Consider the following 18,510-nt stretch of genomic DNA (forward strand, 5'->3'; position numbering starts at 1 on the left):
ATTTGGAAAGCAGTATGGAGATTTCTTGGAAAGCTCGGAATGGAACCACCATTTGATCCAGCTATTCCACTACTCGGTCTATTCCCTAAAGACCTAAAAAGAGCACACTATAGGGACACTGCTACATCCATGTTCATAGCAGCACAATTCACAATAGCAAGACTGTGGAACCAACCTAGATGCCCTTCAATAGACGAATGGATAAAAAAAATGTGGCATTTATACACAATGGAGTATTACTCTGCATTAAGAAATGACAAAATCATAGAATTTGGAGGGAAATGGATGGCATTAGAGCAGATTATGCTAAGTGAAGCTAGCCAATCCCTTAAAAACAAATACCAAATGTCTTCTTTGATATAAGGAGAGTTACTAAGAACAGAGTAGGGAAGAAGAGCATGAGAAGAAGATTAACATTAAACAGGGATGAGAGGTGGGAGGGAAAGGGAGAGAGAAGGGAAATTGCATGTAAATGGAAGGAGACCCTCAGGGGTATACAAAATTACATACAAGAGGAAGTGAGGGGAAAGGAGGGAAAATATAAGGGGGAGAAATGAATTACAGTAGAGGGGGTAGAGAAAGAAGAGGGGAGGGGAGGGGGGAGGGGGGATAGCGGAGGATGGGAAAGGCAGCAGAATACAACAGACTCCAGAATGGCAATATGTAAATCAATGTGCAACTGATGTGATTCTGCAATCTGTATATGGGGTAAAAATGGGAGTTCATATCCCACTTGAATCAAAGTGTGAATTATGATATATCAAAAACTATGTAATGTTTTGAACAACCTACAATAAAAATCAATTAAAAAAAAAAAAAAAAAAAAAAAAAAAAAAAAAAAAAAAAAAAAAAAAAAGAAATATTGCTATAGCAGCTCTGAGTGAGTGAGATAAGTGGTGAAATCATAAAAACTAAAGATCCCAATTTTTGTACTATATCTGTATTTATTCAGTTTACTTAATCAATTTATTGATCACCTCTACTGTATTAGACATTGTAGTGATACATAAAATGCAGATGATCTGTGCCTTCATGAAGCTGTGGTAATAACAATAAATTATCTTTGATAGAAAAATCATAGTTACAAATTAGGTAAATTTTGAGGAATTTACTTTCAAGTTTTATTTTTATAACATTTTTACTCTTATAAAAATTTTAGTTGTAGCCTCATAAAAGGTACCAGATTATGTTTGCTATTGCTTCCTCAATAAACCCTACTAAAGCAAAATAAAAAGGGTAAGATAGAAATAAATACACTCAAAAGGGAAAGAAGATATTAGCAACCACATTTTGGTACATCCACAGAACATCTGGATTAAGCCACTAAGGTGAGAGGCCTAAGAGCAGGCTCCTGGGCACTTCTGACTCCCCAGAAACGCTTAGGAATTGGGGGCTCCAGATACCCCTCAAACTAGAAGTTCAGGTAAAGTAGGGCCCAGGAGGATGCGTCAGGAGTCTGCATGAAACAGAGGTAACCCTGGATTCCATCTCCACCCCATTTACTTCCTCACCTCAGAGAAGACTGAAAAGGTCAGGCCGACAGACTCTGGGTTCAGGGACAACATGCCCAGCTGAGGTGAAGACACCTTAAGGAAAATAATGGAGAAAATGAAAAGGGACACACCCAGAGCAGAGCCCAGGCCTCTTTCTACCTCTTGTCTCTGAGCACAGTGGTTTCCCAGATCGGGGTACAGAAGATTCCTAGAACAAAAGAATCACAGATTCTCTCAGATGGAAATTTCAAAAGTGAACCAGTCCCACCAGAACTCTGTGACTTGGCAATCGGGGACTGTACCATAGCAGCATGTCTATGATGATGTCACAATGTTTTCCTAGTTTACATTTGTATTTCAGAATAACTGGCTTTTTCTGTAGAGGTGTATGTTTCAGAACATTATTCCCAGAAGGAATCTACAGCTCCAGCACCTGTCAAAAGGGTCCTTGGCATGTAGCGTGTGATACTCCCTCTGCGCAGGGACACTGGGTGGTCATTTTTTTCTTTCCCTGGAACCTTCATTCACTTGCTCATTGACTCCATCGATATTTATTGAGGGTCTTCTATGTGGTATATGTTAGGCCGGGTACTGAGAATACAATAATGAAAGGCATCGATATTTATAGACCTGTGTGTCTAATCACTCAGAAATGTTCTAAGACATTAGAACCCAAAACAAGACTGAAAAAAGCAAAGCTGATCAGAGTTGTTAGGTCTTACTACAGTAATGCAGTTAGTCAGAAATGATAGTGACAAAAACAGCCAGGTCATTCCTCAAGAGAGAAGACTCTTGTGTTTTCTGCTGGTCATGTCAACAGCCACCTGTCAAAAGAATGAAGGAAGTTCCAATCAGATACTGTGATTTGAGACCTTAATTGTTTGGAGCTAACATGAACCATTGGGGTTCAAGCTGACACAGAGAAGTTATCAATAGGTTCATTTCTTCACTGAATACAACTTAGCTCTGTTTTATGTAACTATTAAGTTTTCCAGCTGCTGAAAGCTTCCATCTCATACTTCTTCTGAGCCTAGAGGACACATTGTCATTCTAGGCTTCAGCTTTAACTATCAGGGATCAGCAGGGATTTTCCTTTTCTGCATTCCCCAAACTTGATCTAATCACCCTTTGCTTCTGAATCCCCTAGCACCTGGTGGGCAGTTCTCCCTGCCTAGACCCTTTCTACCTTAAACCAATCCCCCATGAAACCATTTCTGTTTTGATTAGCTAACATTCCTTCTGGTTTCAAGTGTCAGCCCAACTCAATACCATCTTTCTAGGAATGAGTTTCTTCCTCCCTTTATCCCTACTCTGCCTCATAGATTTCCAACTTGAATCTCTCTCTCAAAATGGCTTTTCTAATTCTTCCACTTAGGTTCTTTCTTTTATGCTGCTTCCACAATCTTAAAAATTTTAAGTGGAGCGAGAGATGGATGAATGGAGTGATAGAAAAAAAAAAGATGAATCTCAGAATCCCTTGTAGCCATTGTCCTGTTGTTCTCTGTCGATATTTGTAACTGTCTCCGCTAACACATGTCACTCACTCCTAAATCTACCCCTCTTTGGCTTGCAGCCCCTACTAGTTGACTGAAATTGTCCTGGCCAGCGCTGCTGTGACCTCCATTTTAGTATTTTTCTTCCTCATCTTTCTTGATTGCCTCATAGTGTCCAACTGGAGATTGTGTCTCACCTCTGCCTGGCGAGCCAAGGCCCTGACTCCCGTCCCTCTTAGGTTAGCGTCCCTGTCACTGTCTTCTCAGGCCCTTTCTCACAGCTCAGTCCCAGCCACTCTCCCTGTTCAGCTGCGCTCTCTGCCTAGTGCTGCCGATTACCAAGTACACAAGGCCACCCTGACCTCTGCTCTGGGCACAGGCCCCCCCGAAGGCCTTTGGGGTATGCAGGGACTCCTCATAGGCTCCTCACTCAGCACCCCTCCCCAGGCTGCCCTTCCCAGCTTAGTTCTCTTCTCCTCCAGTACGTCACAGTTTCGGAGAATATAAATCCTGGCCTCATTTGTTCTGGAGAATATGTTTTTGTTTTTAGGAATTTACTTTTTGTGTGTCTCATATTTCTTCACATGTTACAATAATCATCTCTATGTTCATTATTTTAATAATCTGAAGGATATTTAGGAGTATTGTTTTGTGCCAGGACTGTTCTAGACCCTGGAAGTACAATGGTAAACCTAACAAATTCCTTGTCCTTGTGAGCCTATATTCTAGAGGTATTTGTCAAATATTCTTATAATTATTTCTAGATAATACTTTGCTAACCTATTATATACAGGATATAGTAAATTTATTTTAGAAGCCTTAAACATCTTTAATATGATAATGATATATACTTTGTACAATTTGATACTGTTACTGGTATGTTCTTTTCTTGATCATAAAATTTGATAAATCCTTTGAAAACCTGAGAATAAAAGAAGACACTTTTAAATATTGGGAAGCTACGCATATGTCCTCTGAAGGATTATTTTTTAAGGTACTAGGTTTCGAACCCAGGGCCTTATGACTCCTAGGCAACCACTCTACCACGGTGCTACACCAAGCCATATATATGTATGTATGTATGTATTTTTTGAAAGTACCGTTTAGCAAACATTGTTGAATTCTTACTGTCAGACAGACAACTTGCTTGGTGTTGGATATCTGTTTCTAGCATTGAAGACTTAAAAGGCAGTTAAAGGATGAAGATAGCTTTGGCAAAATTGTGTCATTTCTTATTTATAATAAAATAATGAAAAAATGTCAAAAATGAGGCATTTGCGTTTATTACTCTATATGCATTCTGCATTTTCATAATTTAGCATTGAATGTTTGAAAATTTTTATAACAGGTCATTAACATGAATCCACAAGTTGATAAACAAAACTCCAGTTTTAGTTAAGAAGCTAATGTTCCCCGCATTTAAAACCACGGTAGCTAAGTTGTTGATAGCCCATTTCCCTAGAACCTACACTTATGGGGAAAAGGGCCTACGGATTTATGAATATTCTCTTTCCAGAAATAGAAGAAAATCTAATCTTGCTCAGTTTAGATACTGTTACTTATTGATTAATTCTATGTAAGGGACATTTAATGGCAAGAACAACACAGTAATCTCAAAGGGTCTTTTTCCATTCTCCATTCCTAACAGTGTGACATTGGACAACTTGGTCATTAACCCCAAAGTCTAATTTCTTCATCTGTAAAATAATACTGATCTAATTTATGAAATTGTTATACCATTATAATTAATTCTTATGGAAGTATTTTTTAAATGTAAAATACCATATAAATATTAATTCTACTTGTAAGAAATACTAGTATGATTTCAGATTACTTTGAACAAAATCAAAATGTACCATATAGAATCTTAAATTATTCTTCCTGTATTTTCCTGTTTATAGGAAAGTTTTAAATTAGTTTTCTCTGATAACTGTCTGGTTAATAATGCTGTTGGCAGGCTTTCTGCTATCATGATGTACATGTCTCAGGATACCTAGGTTAGAGCCAGAATTCATAGAGAAAGTCTACGCTGGAAACCTGGCGACCCTTCTCTGAGGCACCCTGTGCATCTCTCTCCTTTCCTAATTAACTTGCAGTGATATGTAGTCTTTTCCCCCCCACCTTCTATCTCTCATGTGTTTCTGAAAACCTGTTAGGTCTCTGTAAGTAAGCCCTGTCAATCACTTGTCAAGGTCAGTGACTCTAGCATAATTTATTTTAAGGTGAACATTGGGTTGAAGATGTTAGGAAAGTAGGAGACTTAGAAACCAAAATATTTTCCTATGCCCCCAATTTTTTTTTCAGCTCAAAACAGTATCACAAAATATTCAGATACCTACACATTATCCTCAGCCATTGTTTGTGAAGTTCTCCCCCTAGATATCAGCAGACCTTTGTTCCCCTCCATAGGACTCGGGGAGGGGAGGTTTGAAGTGGCTTCACGGATCTCTTTGTAACTTTCTCCTGGCAGAGACTTGGTTCTGGTAAGGTATATTCATATTACTATTTTTAGAGCACATTCAGTGTCCAGCATCACAGAGCAAACAGTGACAATTTGTGAATTGGGATTCTTTTCACAGAAACTTCTCAGTATTATATACCCCATTCGTTTAAATAATGTTGAATGTTTTATTTACTTGAAAACTATATTTAGTAGCATGGTTTCTTTCTATTTACTTTTTTCTTTTTGGGTTTTTATCCTGATGAATACAAACCAAGCACCCCAGTGGGAATACTGCCTTGTGGCTGGCCAGTGGGGGGGGGCCTGCCTGGGCCTGCCTGGGCCTGCCTGGGCCTGCCTGGGCCTGCCTGTGTGTTACTGCCAGTCTCCACTAGAGGGCCCATTGGTCCCTTGCATCCAGGGCAGGTGTGTGTCAGATTATTTTTTGTTTTCTAAAAAAGGAAAATGATTTAAAACAGTGCTGAGGGTCAGGGACTTTCTGTAATAACATGATCATATGATTAATAAATGTTTATATTTTTATATTAAAATTAATTTTACATTTTTGTATTATAAAATATTTAAAGTATAATAAAATAAAAAGTAGTATAGTATAGCTGACCGTAGTGACCTATGCCCTATAATCCCAGTGACTCCAGAGGCCAAGGCAGAAGGATTACAAGTTTGAGGACAGCCTTGGAAACTTAACAAGACTCTGTCTCAAAATGAAATTTAAAAAACAGACTGAGTATGTAACTCAGTAATTCCTGGTTTAAATCCCAAGTACCACAAAAAAGAAAAGAATAAATAAAATATATTACTTGATCTGTATACTCATTATTCACATTTTCAGTTATGAACTCTTGGAAATAGTTTTTCCCACTTCTTAGGACGTATTGAGTGGATGTCTGCCGTGATCCAGGCACTGTTCTGGGTGGTGTTGGGATCTAATAATGAGCCAAACTGACAAAAATTCCCCTTCTACACAGGAAAGCAGACAATAATGAGTAAGTAAATAAAACATGTATGTAGTATGTTAGTAATAAGTTGCAAGGAGACAAGCACAGTAGGTTGTGCTTTGAAATCAGGTGGTTAGTAAGTGCCTTATCAAGAACGTGCCAGTTGGGCTGGAGATGTGGCTCAAGCGGTAGCGCGCTCGCCTGGCATGCGTGCGGCCCAGGTTCGATCCTCAGCACCACACACAAACAAAGATGTTGTGTCCGCCAAAAACTAAAAAATAAATATTAAAAAATTCTCTCTCTCTCTCTTTTTAAAAAAAAAAGAAGAAGAAGAAGAAGAAGAAGAACGTGCCAGTTGAGTAAGGGCATGAAGGAAGTGAGGGGTGAGCCAGGTAGACACCTGAGGAAAGAGATTTCTAGGTAGGAGAATCAGCCAATGTTAAGGCCCTCGGGTGGGATCTTGACTGGAATGTGTGTGGAAAATGAGGAGGCCAGTGTGGGTGAGTGAGGGTCAGAGTAGCAGGGAATAAGGACACAGAGGTGATTATATGAAACAAGGTTTGTGCAGAGCATAGAGGGCATTGAAGACCATCGAAGGACTGCGGCTTCTCTGCAAAATAAGAAGCCAGTGGAGAGTTGTGAGTGAAGGCTGAGTGGTCAGGGAGCTGATGAAAAATCTTTATTAGTGATCGCTTCTGTTATCCCATGGAGAGTAAGGAAGAGGTGGACACATTGGAAGTTTGACGAGAGAGAAGATGTAAAATAATGGAATCAGGAAATAAGTATTTCTGCTGCTCAGCATTAAAGACATGAGGTGGAGCATTAAAGACATGAGGTTGATGATCGTGAGATTAGGCAACCTAATTATGTTTTTTGTCCAACCATGTTTAGCTGCAGAGGAGCAGATAAAGAGAGAGTGGTAGATTGAACTTGATCTTGTTTTAGTACCCTTACCTCACAAGTATGGGTCCATAAATAATATATACTATTATATTGTTTGAAAAACACATGTGAATGGCATATCCTATTGCAAGTTGATTTTTTAAACTCTTTTTTTAGTTATAAATGGACATAATATTTTTATTTTATTTATTTATTTTTATGTAGTACTGAGCATGAAACCCAATGCCTCACATGTGCTGGGAAAGTGCTCTACCACTGAGCCACAACCCCAGCCCCACAAGTTGTTTTTTTAATTTGAATTATTTTTCAAATTTATCCAATTTGAAATAGTTTATTTTGGTGCTGTATAATATTCTTTTATATGAGTTATCCAGTTTATTTATCCATTTTTCTATTGAGGTACACTTAAGATTGTTTCTGTGTCCTTCTCTATTACAGATTTGTATTGTTTCTCATGTTACTGATTTGTTGGAGTACTTTACATATTCTTTACACTCATCCTTCAAAATTGTATATTTTGTAAATTTGTTTTTCAAATCTTTCACTTGTCTTTATCTTTGTTTAATGTTGCTTTTATTTTCCAGTATCAGATTTGACATTTTGACATAATAATCAAGTCTATTGATCTTTTCTGTTAGAATTTACATTTTTTGGATCTTTTTAATTTTTAATTGTGGCAAAAGAGACAGCAAAGATTACCATCTTACCCTCTTTTACATATTAAGTTCAGTAGTATTGATGCTGTCCATTTTGTGCAGCAAATCATAGAACTGTTTCATTGTGCACAACTGAAACTCCATGCCCAGAACACAACTCAGCATCTTCCTCCTACCCCAGCCTTTGGCAGCCACCATTCTATTTTCCGTTTCTGTGAGTCTAATTTGATTTGATTTTAGAGACCTCGTGTAAGTGGAATCATGCAGTATTTATCTTTTTTGACTGATTTATGTAACTTAGGATAACGACTTCAGGATTAATCCATGTTGCAGCATGTGAGAGGGCTTCCTTTAAATAGTCCATGGTATTTATATACCACATTTTGTTTGTTCAACCCCACTGGGGTTGCTATAAATAATGCAGCAGCAAAAACAAACAAACAAATAAACAATGCAGCAGCAAAGTCCTGCTTTGAATTCTTTTGGATAAATATCCCAAAGTGGAATTGATGGTCATAGGTAAATCTTTTTTAATTTTTTGAGGCACCTCCTGCTGTTTTCCATAAAGTTTCAAACTGTTTTGGATTTTGAATTTCCGTCAACAGTGCACAAGGTTTCCAGGTTTTCCATTTCCTTGCCAACACTTGTTATTTTGTCACAGTGGTCATCCTAATATCACATTGTATTTTGATTTGTGTATCTTTAATGATTAGTGAAGTTGAGCATTTTTTCATAGCCTGTTACCCATTTGTATAATTATCTTGGAGAAATGCCTAGTCAAGTCCTTTGCCCCTTTTTTTAATCAGATTGTTTTTAGGAGTTCTTTATTTATCCTGGGTATTTCTTCTTATCATATATTCATATATACATATAACGTGGAACTATTTTCTCCCGTTCTCTAGGTTGCCTTTTCATTCGTTTTCGTAACTTTGATTTTTTTGTCTATTTTTGCTTTTGTTGACTGTGCTTTGGGTGTCATATCCAAGAAATCTTTGCTAAATTTAATGTTATGAAGTTTCTTCTAGCAGTTTTATACTTCTGGGTCTTATGTTTAGGGTATAACATAGGTGGAAATCTTATTTTTCATAGAGATAGCCCAGTCTCTTTTTAACTGTTCATTGAGGGGTTATCAACCCTTTCTCTGACCGTGTGAAGTGCGGTCATGTCACCAAGTTCACAGGCACACCCTAAGTCTGTTTCTTGGCTCTTCCTTGAATTCCGTTTGTTTGCCTCTCCCTGAGTCAGCTACCAAAACAGTTTGTAACTTTATAGTAAGTCTTCAGTCTTAAAAAATTTAATTCTTGCTTCATACTAAGAAAGAAGTATGCATAATTTTTAAAATATTTTTTGAAGCTATCTTTAAATGGAATTGAAAATTTACATTTGCTAAAAACATTAGTCTTCTATATAAATAAAAATCTTGAAAAATAACATCTCAAAACTCATCTTTTTAAAAATTTTTTATTCTAATTTGTTACATATGACAGCAGAATGCATTATAATTCATATAACATATGTAGAGCACAATCTTTCATCTATCTGCTTGAATACAAAGTACATTCGCACCATTTTGTGTCTTTTTCATACATGTACTTAGGGTAGTGATATCCATCTTATTCCACCATCTTTCTTTATCCCCTTGCCCCTTCCCTCCCCCTCCTTCCCCTTTGCCCTATCTACAGTTTGACAAATCTTCCCCTGCACCACCTCCCAATCCCACTATGAATCACCCTCCTTATTATCAGAGAAAACATTCAGCATTTGGTTTTTTGGGATTGGCTAACTTCACCTAGCATTTTGTTCTCCAACTTCATCCATTTACCTGCAAATGCCATGATTTTATTCTCTTTCATTGCTGAGTAATATTCCATTGTGTATATATATTCCACATTTTCTTTATCCATTCATCTACTGAAGGGCATCTAGGTTGGTTCCACAGTTTAGCTATTGTGAATTGTGCTGCTATACATTGTTGTGGCTGTGTCCCTGTAGTATGCTGTTTTTAAGTCCTTTGGGTATAGACTGAGGAGTGGGATAGCTGGGTCAAATAGTGGTTCCATTCCCAGTTTTCCAAGGAATCTTTATACTGCTTTCCATATTGGCTGCACCATTTTGCAGTCCCACGAGCAGTGTATGAGTGTACCTTTTCCCCCTCATCCTTGCCAACACTTACTATTGTTTGTCTTCATAATAGCTGCCATTCTGACTGGAATGAGATGAAATCTTAGAGTAGTTTTGATTTGCATTTTTCTAATTGCTAGAGATGATGAACATTTTTCATATATTTGTTGATTAATTGCATATCACCTTCTGAGAAGTTCAAAACTCATCTTTTTATAAGCCAGTTTGAGGGGGGAATAGTTATTGAATAGTTCATATAAATCACATAGCACACAGTATTATCCCTCGGCTTCATCACTTCAGTTTTGTGTGGCAAACCACTGGAAAGACTAAAGCTAAATAAAATTGATTTGACATAAATTTTTTGTTCATGGTGTGTGAATGCCTCACAGTCATTGTCTACGTGAGCTTTGAAACCTTGCTGGTTGAAGAAGAGTAAAGCTTTTTAGATACAGCCATATGATTGTATATTATTTCCTTTTATGCATGCATAACAACATTAATATTTATTCTATTACTTTCAGAATTACTTAAGTTATTATAATTAACTTTCAGGCCTGATATAGTAGTTCTTTTGAATTTTTAAATTTCTATAAAAGTGAAACAACTACCTTTAAGAGACAATCTTTATTTTAGAGATGGTTTTGTTCATCATCACTTAGAGATATATATTTATATTGTTCACAGTGCCAAACCTGTGCAAGAGGATCAGGTAGAAAAACTATTTTTTTCCCTCTAGTTTCATCTTTGGGTTCTCTCTTCCCCTTCCTGAGCATTTGGTCTTCTTTCCTCCTTCAGGTTTCCCAGTGTGTTTTTGGTCTTCCCTGTGTGGAGCTAGTCACTCTAGGAAAGAGCTCTCTATTTCCTGTTCCCCTACTGGGACTGTTTGCAGTGCCAAAGAGAGGAGGGTTAAAGAAACCAAAGCCAAAACAGTCACTCAAAAAAAAAAAAAAAAAAAAAAAAACAAGTGAAGCAGCGTGAATGAATGTATTCATGGATGGATGGGTGGATGGATGGGTGGTTGATGGTGGAGTTTCAGCAAGAGAAGTCTGAGAGGACATTTACGCAGGTCTCATGCTGTATGGGAGATGGTTTGTCCTGAGAAGGGGGCCTGTCAGGTAGACACTACCCCTGCTTTGCTGCTGCAGTGTATCAACATGATGCTATTATTATCTTTCTCCTTTGGATATTTATCATGCTGCCTTGAAATCACATCCCTTTTTTGTTTGTTTATTTGTTCAAGACTGAAAGAGCATATTCCTTTTGCGGAACTATTGAATACATGGCACCAGATATTGTCAGAGGGGGCGATTCAGGACACGACAAGGTATGTTCTGTTTTTTATACTTCTCTCTATATTTCCATAAAATGTTCAGTGAGAATCCCAGTTAATAACTTCAGTGCTATCCTTTCAACAGAGCCCTTTTTCTGGTGTTATCTTACTTCTTCCTGTTTTTCCAATTTGCTTTGTATACCAAACACAATATAAATTTTAGTGTTTTAGAGGAAGAAGATAATAGAAAGGTTAAAACATTCTAGATTTTCCTTGTTAAAGGAAAATTCTTTGGTGAAAATTCTTTGTTTTTTAAGTAACACTCTTATTAAAAAGTTGAGACCTTGAAACTAATTCTTCATATTCCATTAAAAGAGCCTACAGCTTAACCAAAGCAACAACTATGACTCCTGTTTTTTAAAAAAAAATGTTTCTTTTTCTGTTGCGTAGGACCTCGATCTTTTAGGACACATCTGAACCACAGTACAATGAAGAAGTGTCATGGAATGCATAAACTGTGTCCATGCTTCCTAAGAGTCACGCTGCTTTATATGAGAAGTGCTTTATTGGCATGATTAATTTCTTCTAGAAAAACATACGGAAACTAGTTGTATTTGCTCTAGTTGGTATTTGCTCTCTATAGGTTGTTGAGGTCATTAAAAAGGGATCACCATATCTTCCCAATTTCTGCTTTTAACTTTATAGAGAGATACTGATGACTTTGTTGATTCTCTCTCCAACAGAAATAAATATTTTAACAACTCTTGGAAGAAGGAAAAATCCTACATTCAATATAGCCTCTTTGTTTTCCTAACACTCTAAAAAGCTCAATTTTTTTGGCCTCTTCACTTCACATACTTTTTTATATACAAAATGAAGATCATAGAAGTTTTCTAAGTGATTGTGTTATAAAGCCTAGGTCATTTTTCGTCCTTCCTGTGTTAATGTGTAAAAATGTTGTTCAGTCTTTTTTAACACTTTTGCTTCATTAATAACTCTACCCAAATAAGAAATTCTGTCTTTTTTGTTCTCTACCTTCCCCACCCCCTCAGTCAGAGTGCCACATGTGCAATCCAAATAATCTAGTAGGAATCTTTGGTTTCTTTTCTAGAAAAATGACTGGTCACATACTCATAAAGCCACCTTCAGGTTTGAGTGGCATTGGTTTTAGGAACGTGGCTGGAAGTCGGACTGCCTTCTGTGTCAGCAGAAGAGTGTGGTTTCACATCCAGCAGCAGAACTTTCGCAGGGCCCTGGCTCAGGTGGCTGGGGAGTGACTCGTATGGCTAGAGGAGCTCGTTGCTGCTGTGCCTTGCTCATGGTGTTCTTGGAAGCCATTGGGGAATTTAGTAGAAATTAAAAATGAAGATTATCACCTAAACCTAATGAAGCCAATTTCCACACAAGAAAACCTTGTATTACTTTTAGAATTTCTGCATACTTAAGGTCCAGAATACAGCGACTTAATAGATATTAATAGAACATGCTGACATCTTAGAGTTAATTAAGTGAGATGTTATATGCAAAATGCTCATCACCATGCCTGATATAGAAAAGGAACATTCAGGAAATACTTTTCCTCTCTTGACTTCAGCTGCCCAGTCCTGTTTTATGTCAGTATTCTGTATTTTCTTTAAAAATAGCTCTAGACTTATAATCTTTGTGTCACTTCTCTGAAACTTTGACCTGGAATTTAGAAGCAGATAGTTCAAAATTTTAACATCCAGTTAATATCTTTCATTGGTGTGAGCTCATATATTCAACAGTTAACTAAAATTTTGATCTGCCTAATTATAAAAGAACTGATTGAATATATCAAAATTCTTTAAGCCATGTATACTTCACTCTTCTCAATTCAGATAAATACATTCATAAATAGGTTTCCAATTTAGAATACATTTTATTTTTTATTATTTTAAATCTTTGTATCAGTGAAGACTATCAAATTTATGTGATAGATCCTAAGAGAATTTGATTTAGGAGGTCATGAAAAAAATAACACCACTGGATGAGATTAAAACATTTTTTATCCTCTATCCTAAGGAATTTCATGAGGCTGTTTGGAACAGAATTCTTAACAAAAATGTGGATTAGTGCTTTTTCCCCTATCATAAGTCCAAATATTTTACCTACTTAAAATTTTAAAAATTTATTTCACATTAGATTTTTTTAATTGTTAAAGTAAAGCTGTAACTAGTTTAGGAAATAACTAAAACACTTTTTGCATTGAGGATACCTGGGTATTTGTTCTCTAAATGTCTTTTTGCACATGCAAACTTAATATTTCTTTCCCAGAAAGTTATGTACTAAATATTTTTGTTAAAAATATTTTTCAGATATATTGTTTTATATGCTTTTTTCTTAGAAAATATATTATAGTTGATAATTCTATAAAATTTTTTGTTTTATAGGCAGTTGACTGGTGGAGTTTAGGTGTTCTAATGTATGAATTACTAACTGGAGCATCTCCTTTCACTGTGGATGGAGAAAAAAATTCCCAGGCTGAAATATCTAGGTAAGATTTCATATAGAACACATTTATTATTATCTCAAAGGAGCTGATCAAATTTCTGTAGTTAGGTTAATGAAAAAACATTTTTTACTAGGGATAAACAAAATGATGTTTAAGTGCTAAATTTTCATTTATATTCAATATGAGGATATAAATATATAGTCTTCTTATTTCTATATATCTAATATGCAGAGTTGAATCTTAAGTCTCATAAGGATAGTGTAATAATTTTTATGACCTCAAATCATATTTAGCATATTGTCTTATACCTCTAGGTACATCATACTTTGAGAAATTTAACCCATAATCTCAGATATGGAACACCTATAAAGATTTAAATATCATGTATAATATATAATAGGATTATATGACATGTAGCATGTAATTATAATGTAATGTCATGTAATATTAATATAATATATAAGCTGTATATTATATATATCAAATATAACCTATCTTAATGCGTCTTTGTCAATTTCATTGCAATATTTGCAGAATTGAAAATTTATACTTAATGGGTTGATGAGTCTATTTTCCACTGTATAAATGTAATTTCTCTGTGACTTTAATGTAAAGAAACAATGATGATATTTTTTCAGCTGAGAGACATCTGCTCAGTAGAAAGAATACCACAGAACTGCCCTCTCGTAGGTTCTGATAGCATCATTCTGTTCTATTCATTCTCAGCCGATATTACAGTTGTATTTTTGTTTGTAATTGTTTGATTAGTGTCTGTCTGACCTACTAAATAGAAAGTATGGTGAGAGCAAGTGGCATATCTGATTTTTATCCTCATTACTTATGTATAGAATTCAGTAAATATTTGTGGAATTAAACTGGATAAAGAGCAAATGGGTAAAAAGTGATAAACATTATGCTAATTACTAGTTGTGTTTTTTTGTCCTGCTTTTCTTGAATTTTATAATATTGAGAACAGATTTGACATTAAAAATTAAAAGAGATTCCACTTGAGATTCTACTTCCAACGAAGATGGAATGACAGGGAACAGTTTATCATCCTGCCTGAAACAATTTTAACAATGGGCAAAATATGTGAAACAACAGTTTTGAGGATATTGCACATCTGGCAATGAAGGACAGTGATCCCTGAGAGAGAGAAAAAAAAATGAGGTGATCCCTAAGAGTGCCCTAGCTAATTGTGTTGAGAGAGTTCCCAGGCTGCAAGGCAGGCAGAGGAAACCCTCGGGAGAGTCGAGATGGAACTGAGAGTCCAGGGAAACCGACGCAGCTGTAGTTTGCAGGCCATAGTGTCTGAGAAGAAAAAACTCGTTATAGAGAAGTCCAGAGATTTACAAAGTATCCAGTCAAGCACTAAGAAACACACACGAGGGAATTACTCAGTATAGGTAAAAATGTTATTTTTCTCCAAATGGACTTGTAGATTCAGTACAATTACAAAATTACAAGACCAGCAGTCCTTTTATATTTTTTGGTTGTCAATGGACCTTTATTTTTATTTATTTATATGTGGTACTGAGGATTGAACCCAGTGCTTCACACATACTAGGCAAGTGCTCTACAACTGAGCTACAACCTCAGTGCCCCCGCCACCCCCCTTTTGGTAGAAATTGACAGCCTGATTCTAAATATTCGCATTAAAACAGAGGACCTAAAATAGCCAAATCACCCTTGGAAAAAAAAAAAAACAGAACAAGATAGATTTCAAGACTTAGCATAAATATAAGACACTATGATGTTGGTATCAGGATAGACAAATGGTAAATGGAACTCAGCAGAGAGTCCAGGAAGAGAACCATCCACATTACAGGCAACTGACTTTTGACAGAGGTGCCTAGTCACTTCGGCACAGGAAAAAAAAAAAAAGTTTTTCCAACAAATGGTGCTTTCCATTGCTACCCAGATGGAGAAGAATGAACTTCAATAAATACTCCAAACCATATTAAAAAAAACTTACTCCAAATAGATCGTAGATCTACATGTAAGACCCACAACTGTAAAACTTCTGGAGGAAAAAAATCTCTGTGACTTTGGATTAAGTAAATATTTCTTTGGTATGACACAAAAGAATGGTCCATAAAAGAAACATTGATTACTTTATCAAAATTAAATACTTTTCTTCAAAACTGTTAGGAGAATGAAAAGACAAGCCACCGAGTGGGATAAAATTTTAAGTCATACATCTGGTAAAGGACTGCTATCCAGAATATGGAAAGAAATATGAAAACTCAAGGAAGCAAACAACCGCTTTATTATATAAAATAGGCAAAGGCTGTGAACAGACATTTCACCAAGAAGATCTGTGGGTGGCAAATAAACATGGGAGAAACTGATCAACATTAGTCTCTAGGGAAATGTAAATTAAAAGTACAGTGAAACACTACTGCACACTCCAGCCATTACAGACAGAGAGTCTGACCACTCCTGGTGCTGGTAAAGAAATGGAGGAACTGGGACTGTCACACACTGCAAGAGATGTTCACTGGTAGGACTTTGGAAAACAGGCAGTTTCTTAAAGTTGAACGCAACCTACTAAGTGATCCATCCATTCTATATTAAGTAATTACCAAAGGAATTATTCTTTGCTACAAAATGTCTGTACAGAAACTTGTACATAGATGTTTACAGCAACTTTATTTGTAATAACCAAAAATTAGAAATAAGCCAAAGGTCTGTCAGCAAGTACACAGTTAATAGACAAGTTGTGGTTTATCCACACAAGTGGAGTATTACTTGGCAATAAAAATGTATGACCTGTTAACACACAACATTGATGAATCTCAAAATAATTATGCTAATTGAAAGAAACTAGAAATATAGAATATAGCCTATAGTAACAAAAAGCAGATTAGAGGTTACCTGTGAACTGGGGTGAAGGAGAGCAGGAAAGATCACAGAGGAGCATGAGAAAACTTTGGAAGGTAATGGGCATGTTCATTATCCTGATTGTGACAATGGTTTCTCAGATCTAGATAAAGGTCAGAGCTTATCAAATGGTACACTGTGTGGGGGAAGTTTATTATTTATCAGTTGTACTTAAATGAAACTATTTTTCAAAATTAAGGTATGCCTTTTCCAGAAAAGGCTAGGAGGTAAATAATTTCTCAATATTTCAGATTACTTAACATCAAAGTTAAGTGAGCAGAAATACCTTTTTAAAAATTTTTTAAAATTTAAAAGAAATTTGGCAGTTTGAAAATACCTCAAAATGACAGAAAACCTTGGCCATTGACCTGAAGAATTTGTATGCCATTGCGAAGTCATACCACGTGGCAGGTGCAAAGGGTGGCCTTAGTGTGGGAACATTAGAGGCTCCTCTGACCAGTCCTGTCTTTCTGAGTCACATACAAGTACAGCTTCTTTTTTATAATCTTCTTTTCCACTGTAGGCCTAGAGAGAAGTATATTTCTCATAATGGCAGTAATATTCTGAACTAAGTGATGTTAGAATTTAGATGGCTTTTATTCCCTTTATATCAACTGATTGACATTCTGGTTTGGAGAAAAGAAAGAACACCTGAATCAAATTATCTAAACCTTTAAAAAATAGATTTTTCAAACATTTAAATAGAATTTCTTCCTTTTAATCAGTTAATTATCTGCTTTATCATGTTAATAATTTGTTTAAAGCTTGGTTGTTAACCTGTGATCCTATGGGGGACTTTTTTGTGACTGGAATATACAAACAATGTGGCAACTGAATTATACTACACTACCTTTTCCTTTCGAGATAATCATTCTGATTATCTTTCCTGACATAGACTCTTTCATAGTCTTCTTAAAATATGAATCATTTGGATAAATGTATCATTATCTTGTCTTCAGATATCTTGATTAGCTAAGACTTTTTCATTATTGAATTCTTCCATTCTTTAATTATTATCATTTTCCCTGAACACGGCATACTTACTGTGTTTTTTATTTGAGATGCTTCAAAATAATGTATTATCTATGTAAACTACTTGCCATTATTATCTATAGGTGGCCTAAAATCAGAATAAAAATGTTTTTCTGGTTTATAAAATTTCAAAATATAATAAGAACTTCAAGAGAGTCCAGCCTTCTCCCTTCAGTTAGACCCTTTTCCTCCGTGAGACCCCTGGCTCGCACGGCCCTGCTCTGAGACGTTTTTAAGGAAACCTGTGTGCTGTGGGGCAGTCTAGCTGGTGGAGTTTTTCACCTTTGCAATAAGCTGAAATTATCTTTCTCTAATCACTGCTTGTTAATCCTGGTCCTGTCCTCTCAAAGATGTGAGGAATTCTCGTTTTTCCACATTGTTATAGGTATTTGAAGATCATTATTTAGGATGGAACTCTTCAGTTCCTTTAAGTGTTCATTTGAAATCATTTCTGGTTCCTTGCATTCTGGTACCCTTTTGGACAGATATGAACTTGTCAGTTTTGTGGACTTGAATGGTTGCTCCTCAGCTTTTCTGTGTGGTGTTTCATGTTTTACTCATGTGTGTAGCATGGGCTTTTCTTACCTGGGTGTCTTCCGCTAGCTTTTCTTGCCTTTCTGGGTAGAAGTTCTAGGAACGGGCTGCAGCTGCAGGGGAAGGACCCACCTAGTCAGGGGAATTGGCTGCACATCAAGTGCTATGCAAATGAAGTGTTGTGTGGGCCTGCCCTGCTGTCCCTTCCTGCCACTTCACAGTCTCTCTCTGTCTCTGGCATTCATTGTTT

At 36.3% G+C, this 18,510-nt stretch overlaps 1 protein-coding gene across 2 annotated transcripts in view; it reads left to right on the forward strand.

Moving 5' to 3' along the window:
* Positions 1 to 18,510, forward strand: part of Rps6ka5 (ribosomal protein S6 kinase A5) — a 188,271-nt gene that overhangs the window by 135,823 nt on the left and 33,938 nt on the right. For both annotated transcript variants that reach the window (XM_076848025.2, XM_076848026.2), the window contains exons 6-7: positions 11,309 to 11,392; positions 13,750 to 13,853. In XM_076848025.2, coding sequence (XP_076704140.1) covers positions 11,309 to 11,392; positions 13,750 to 13,853 — 188 coding nt within the window. The remainder of the gene's footprint in view (positions 1 to 11,308; positions 11,393 to 13,749; positions 13,854 to 18,510) is intronic.

This window comes from Callospermophilus lateralis, chromosome 3 (assembly GCF_048772815.1).
Source record: "Callospermophilus lateralis isolate mCalLat2 chromosome 3, mCalLat2.hap1, whole genome shotgun sequence".
Taxonomy (NCBI): domain Eukaryota; kingdom Metazoa; phylum Chordata; class Mammalia; order Rodentia; family Sciuridae; genus Callospermophilus; species Callospermophilus lateralis.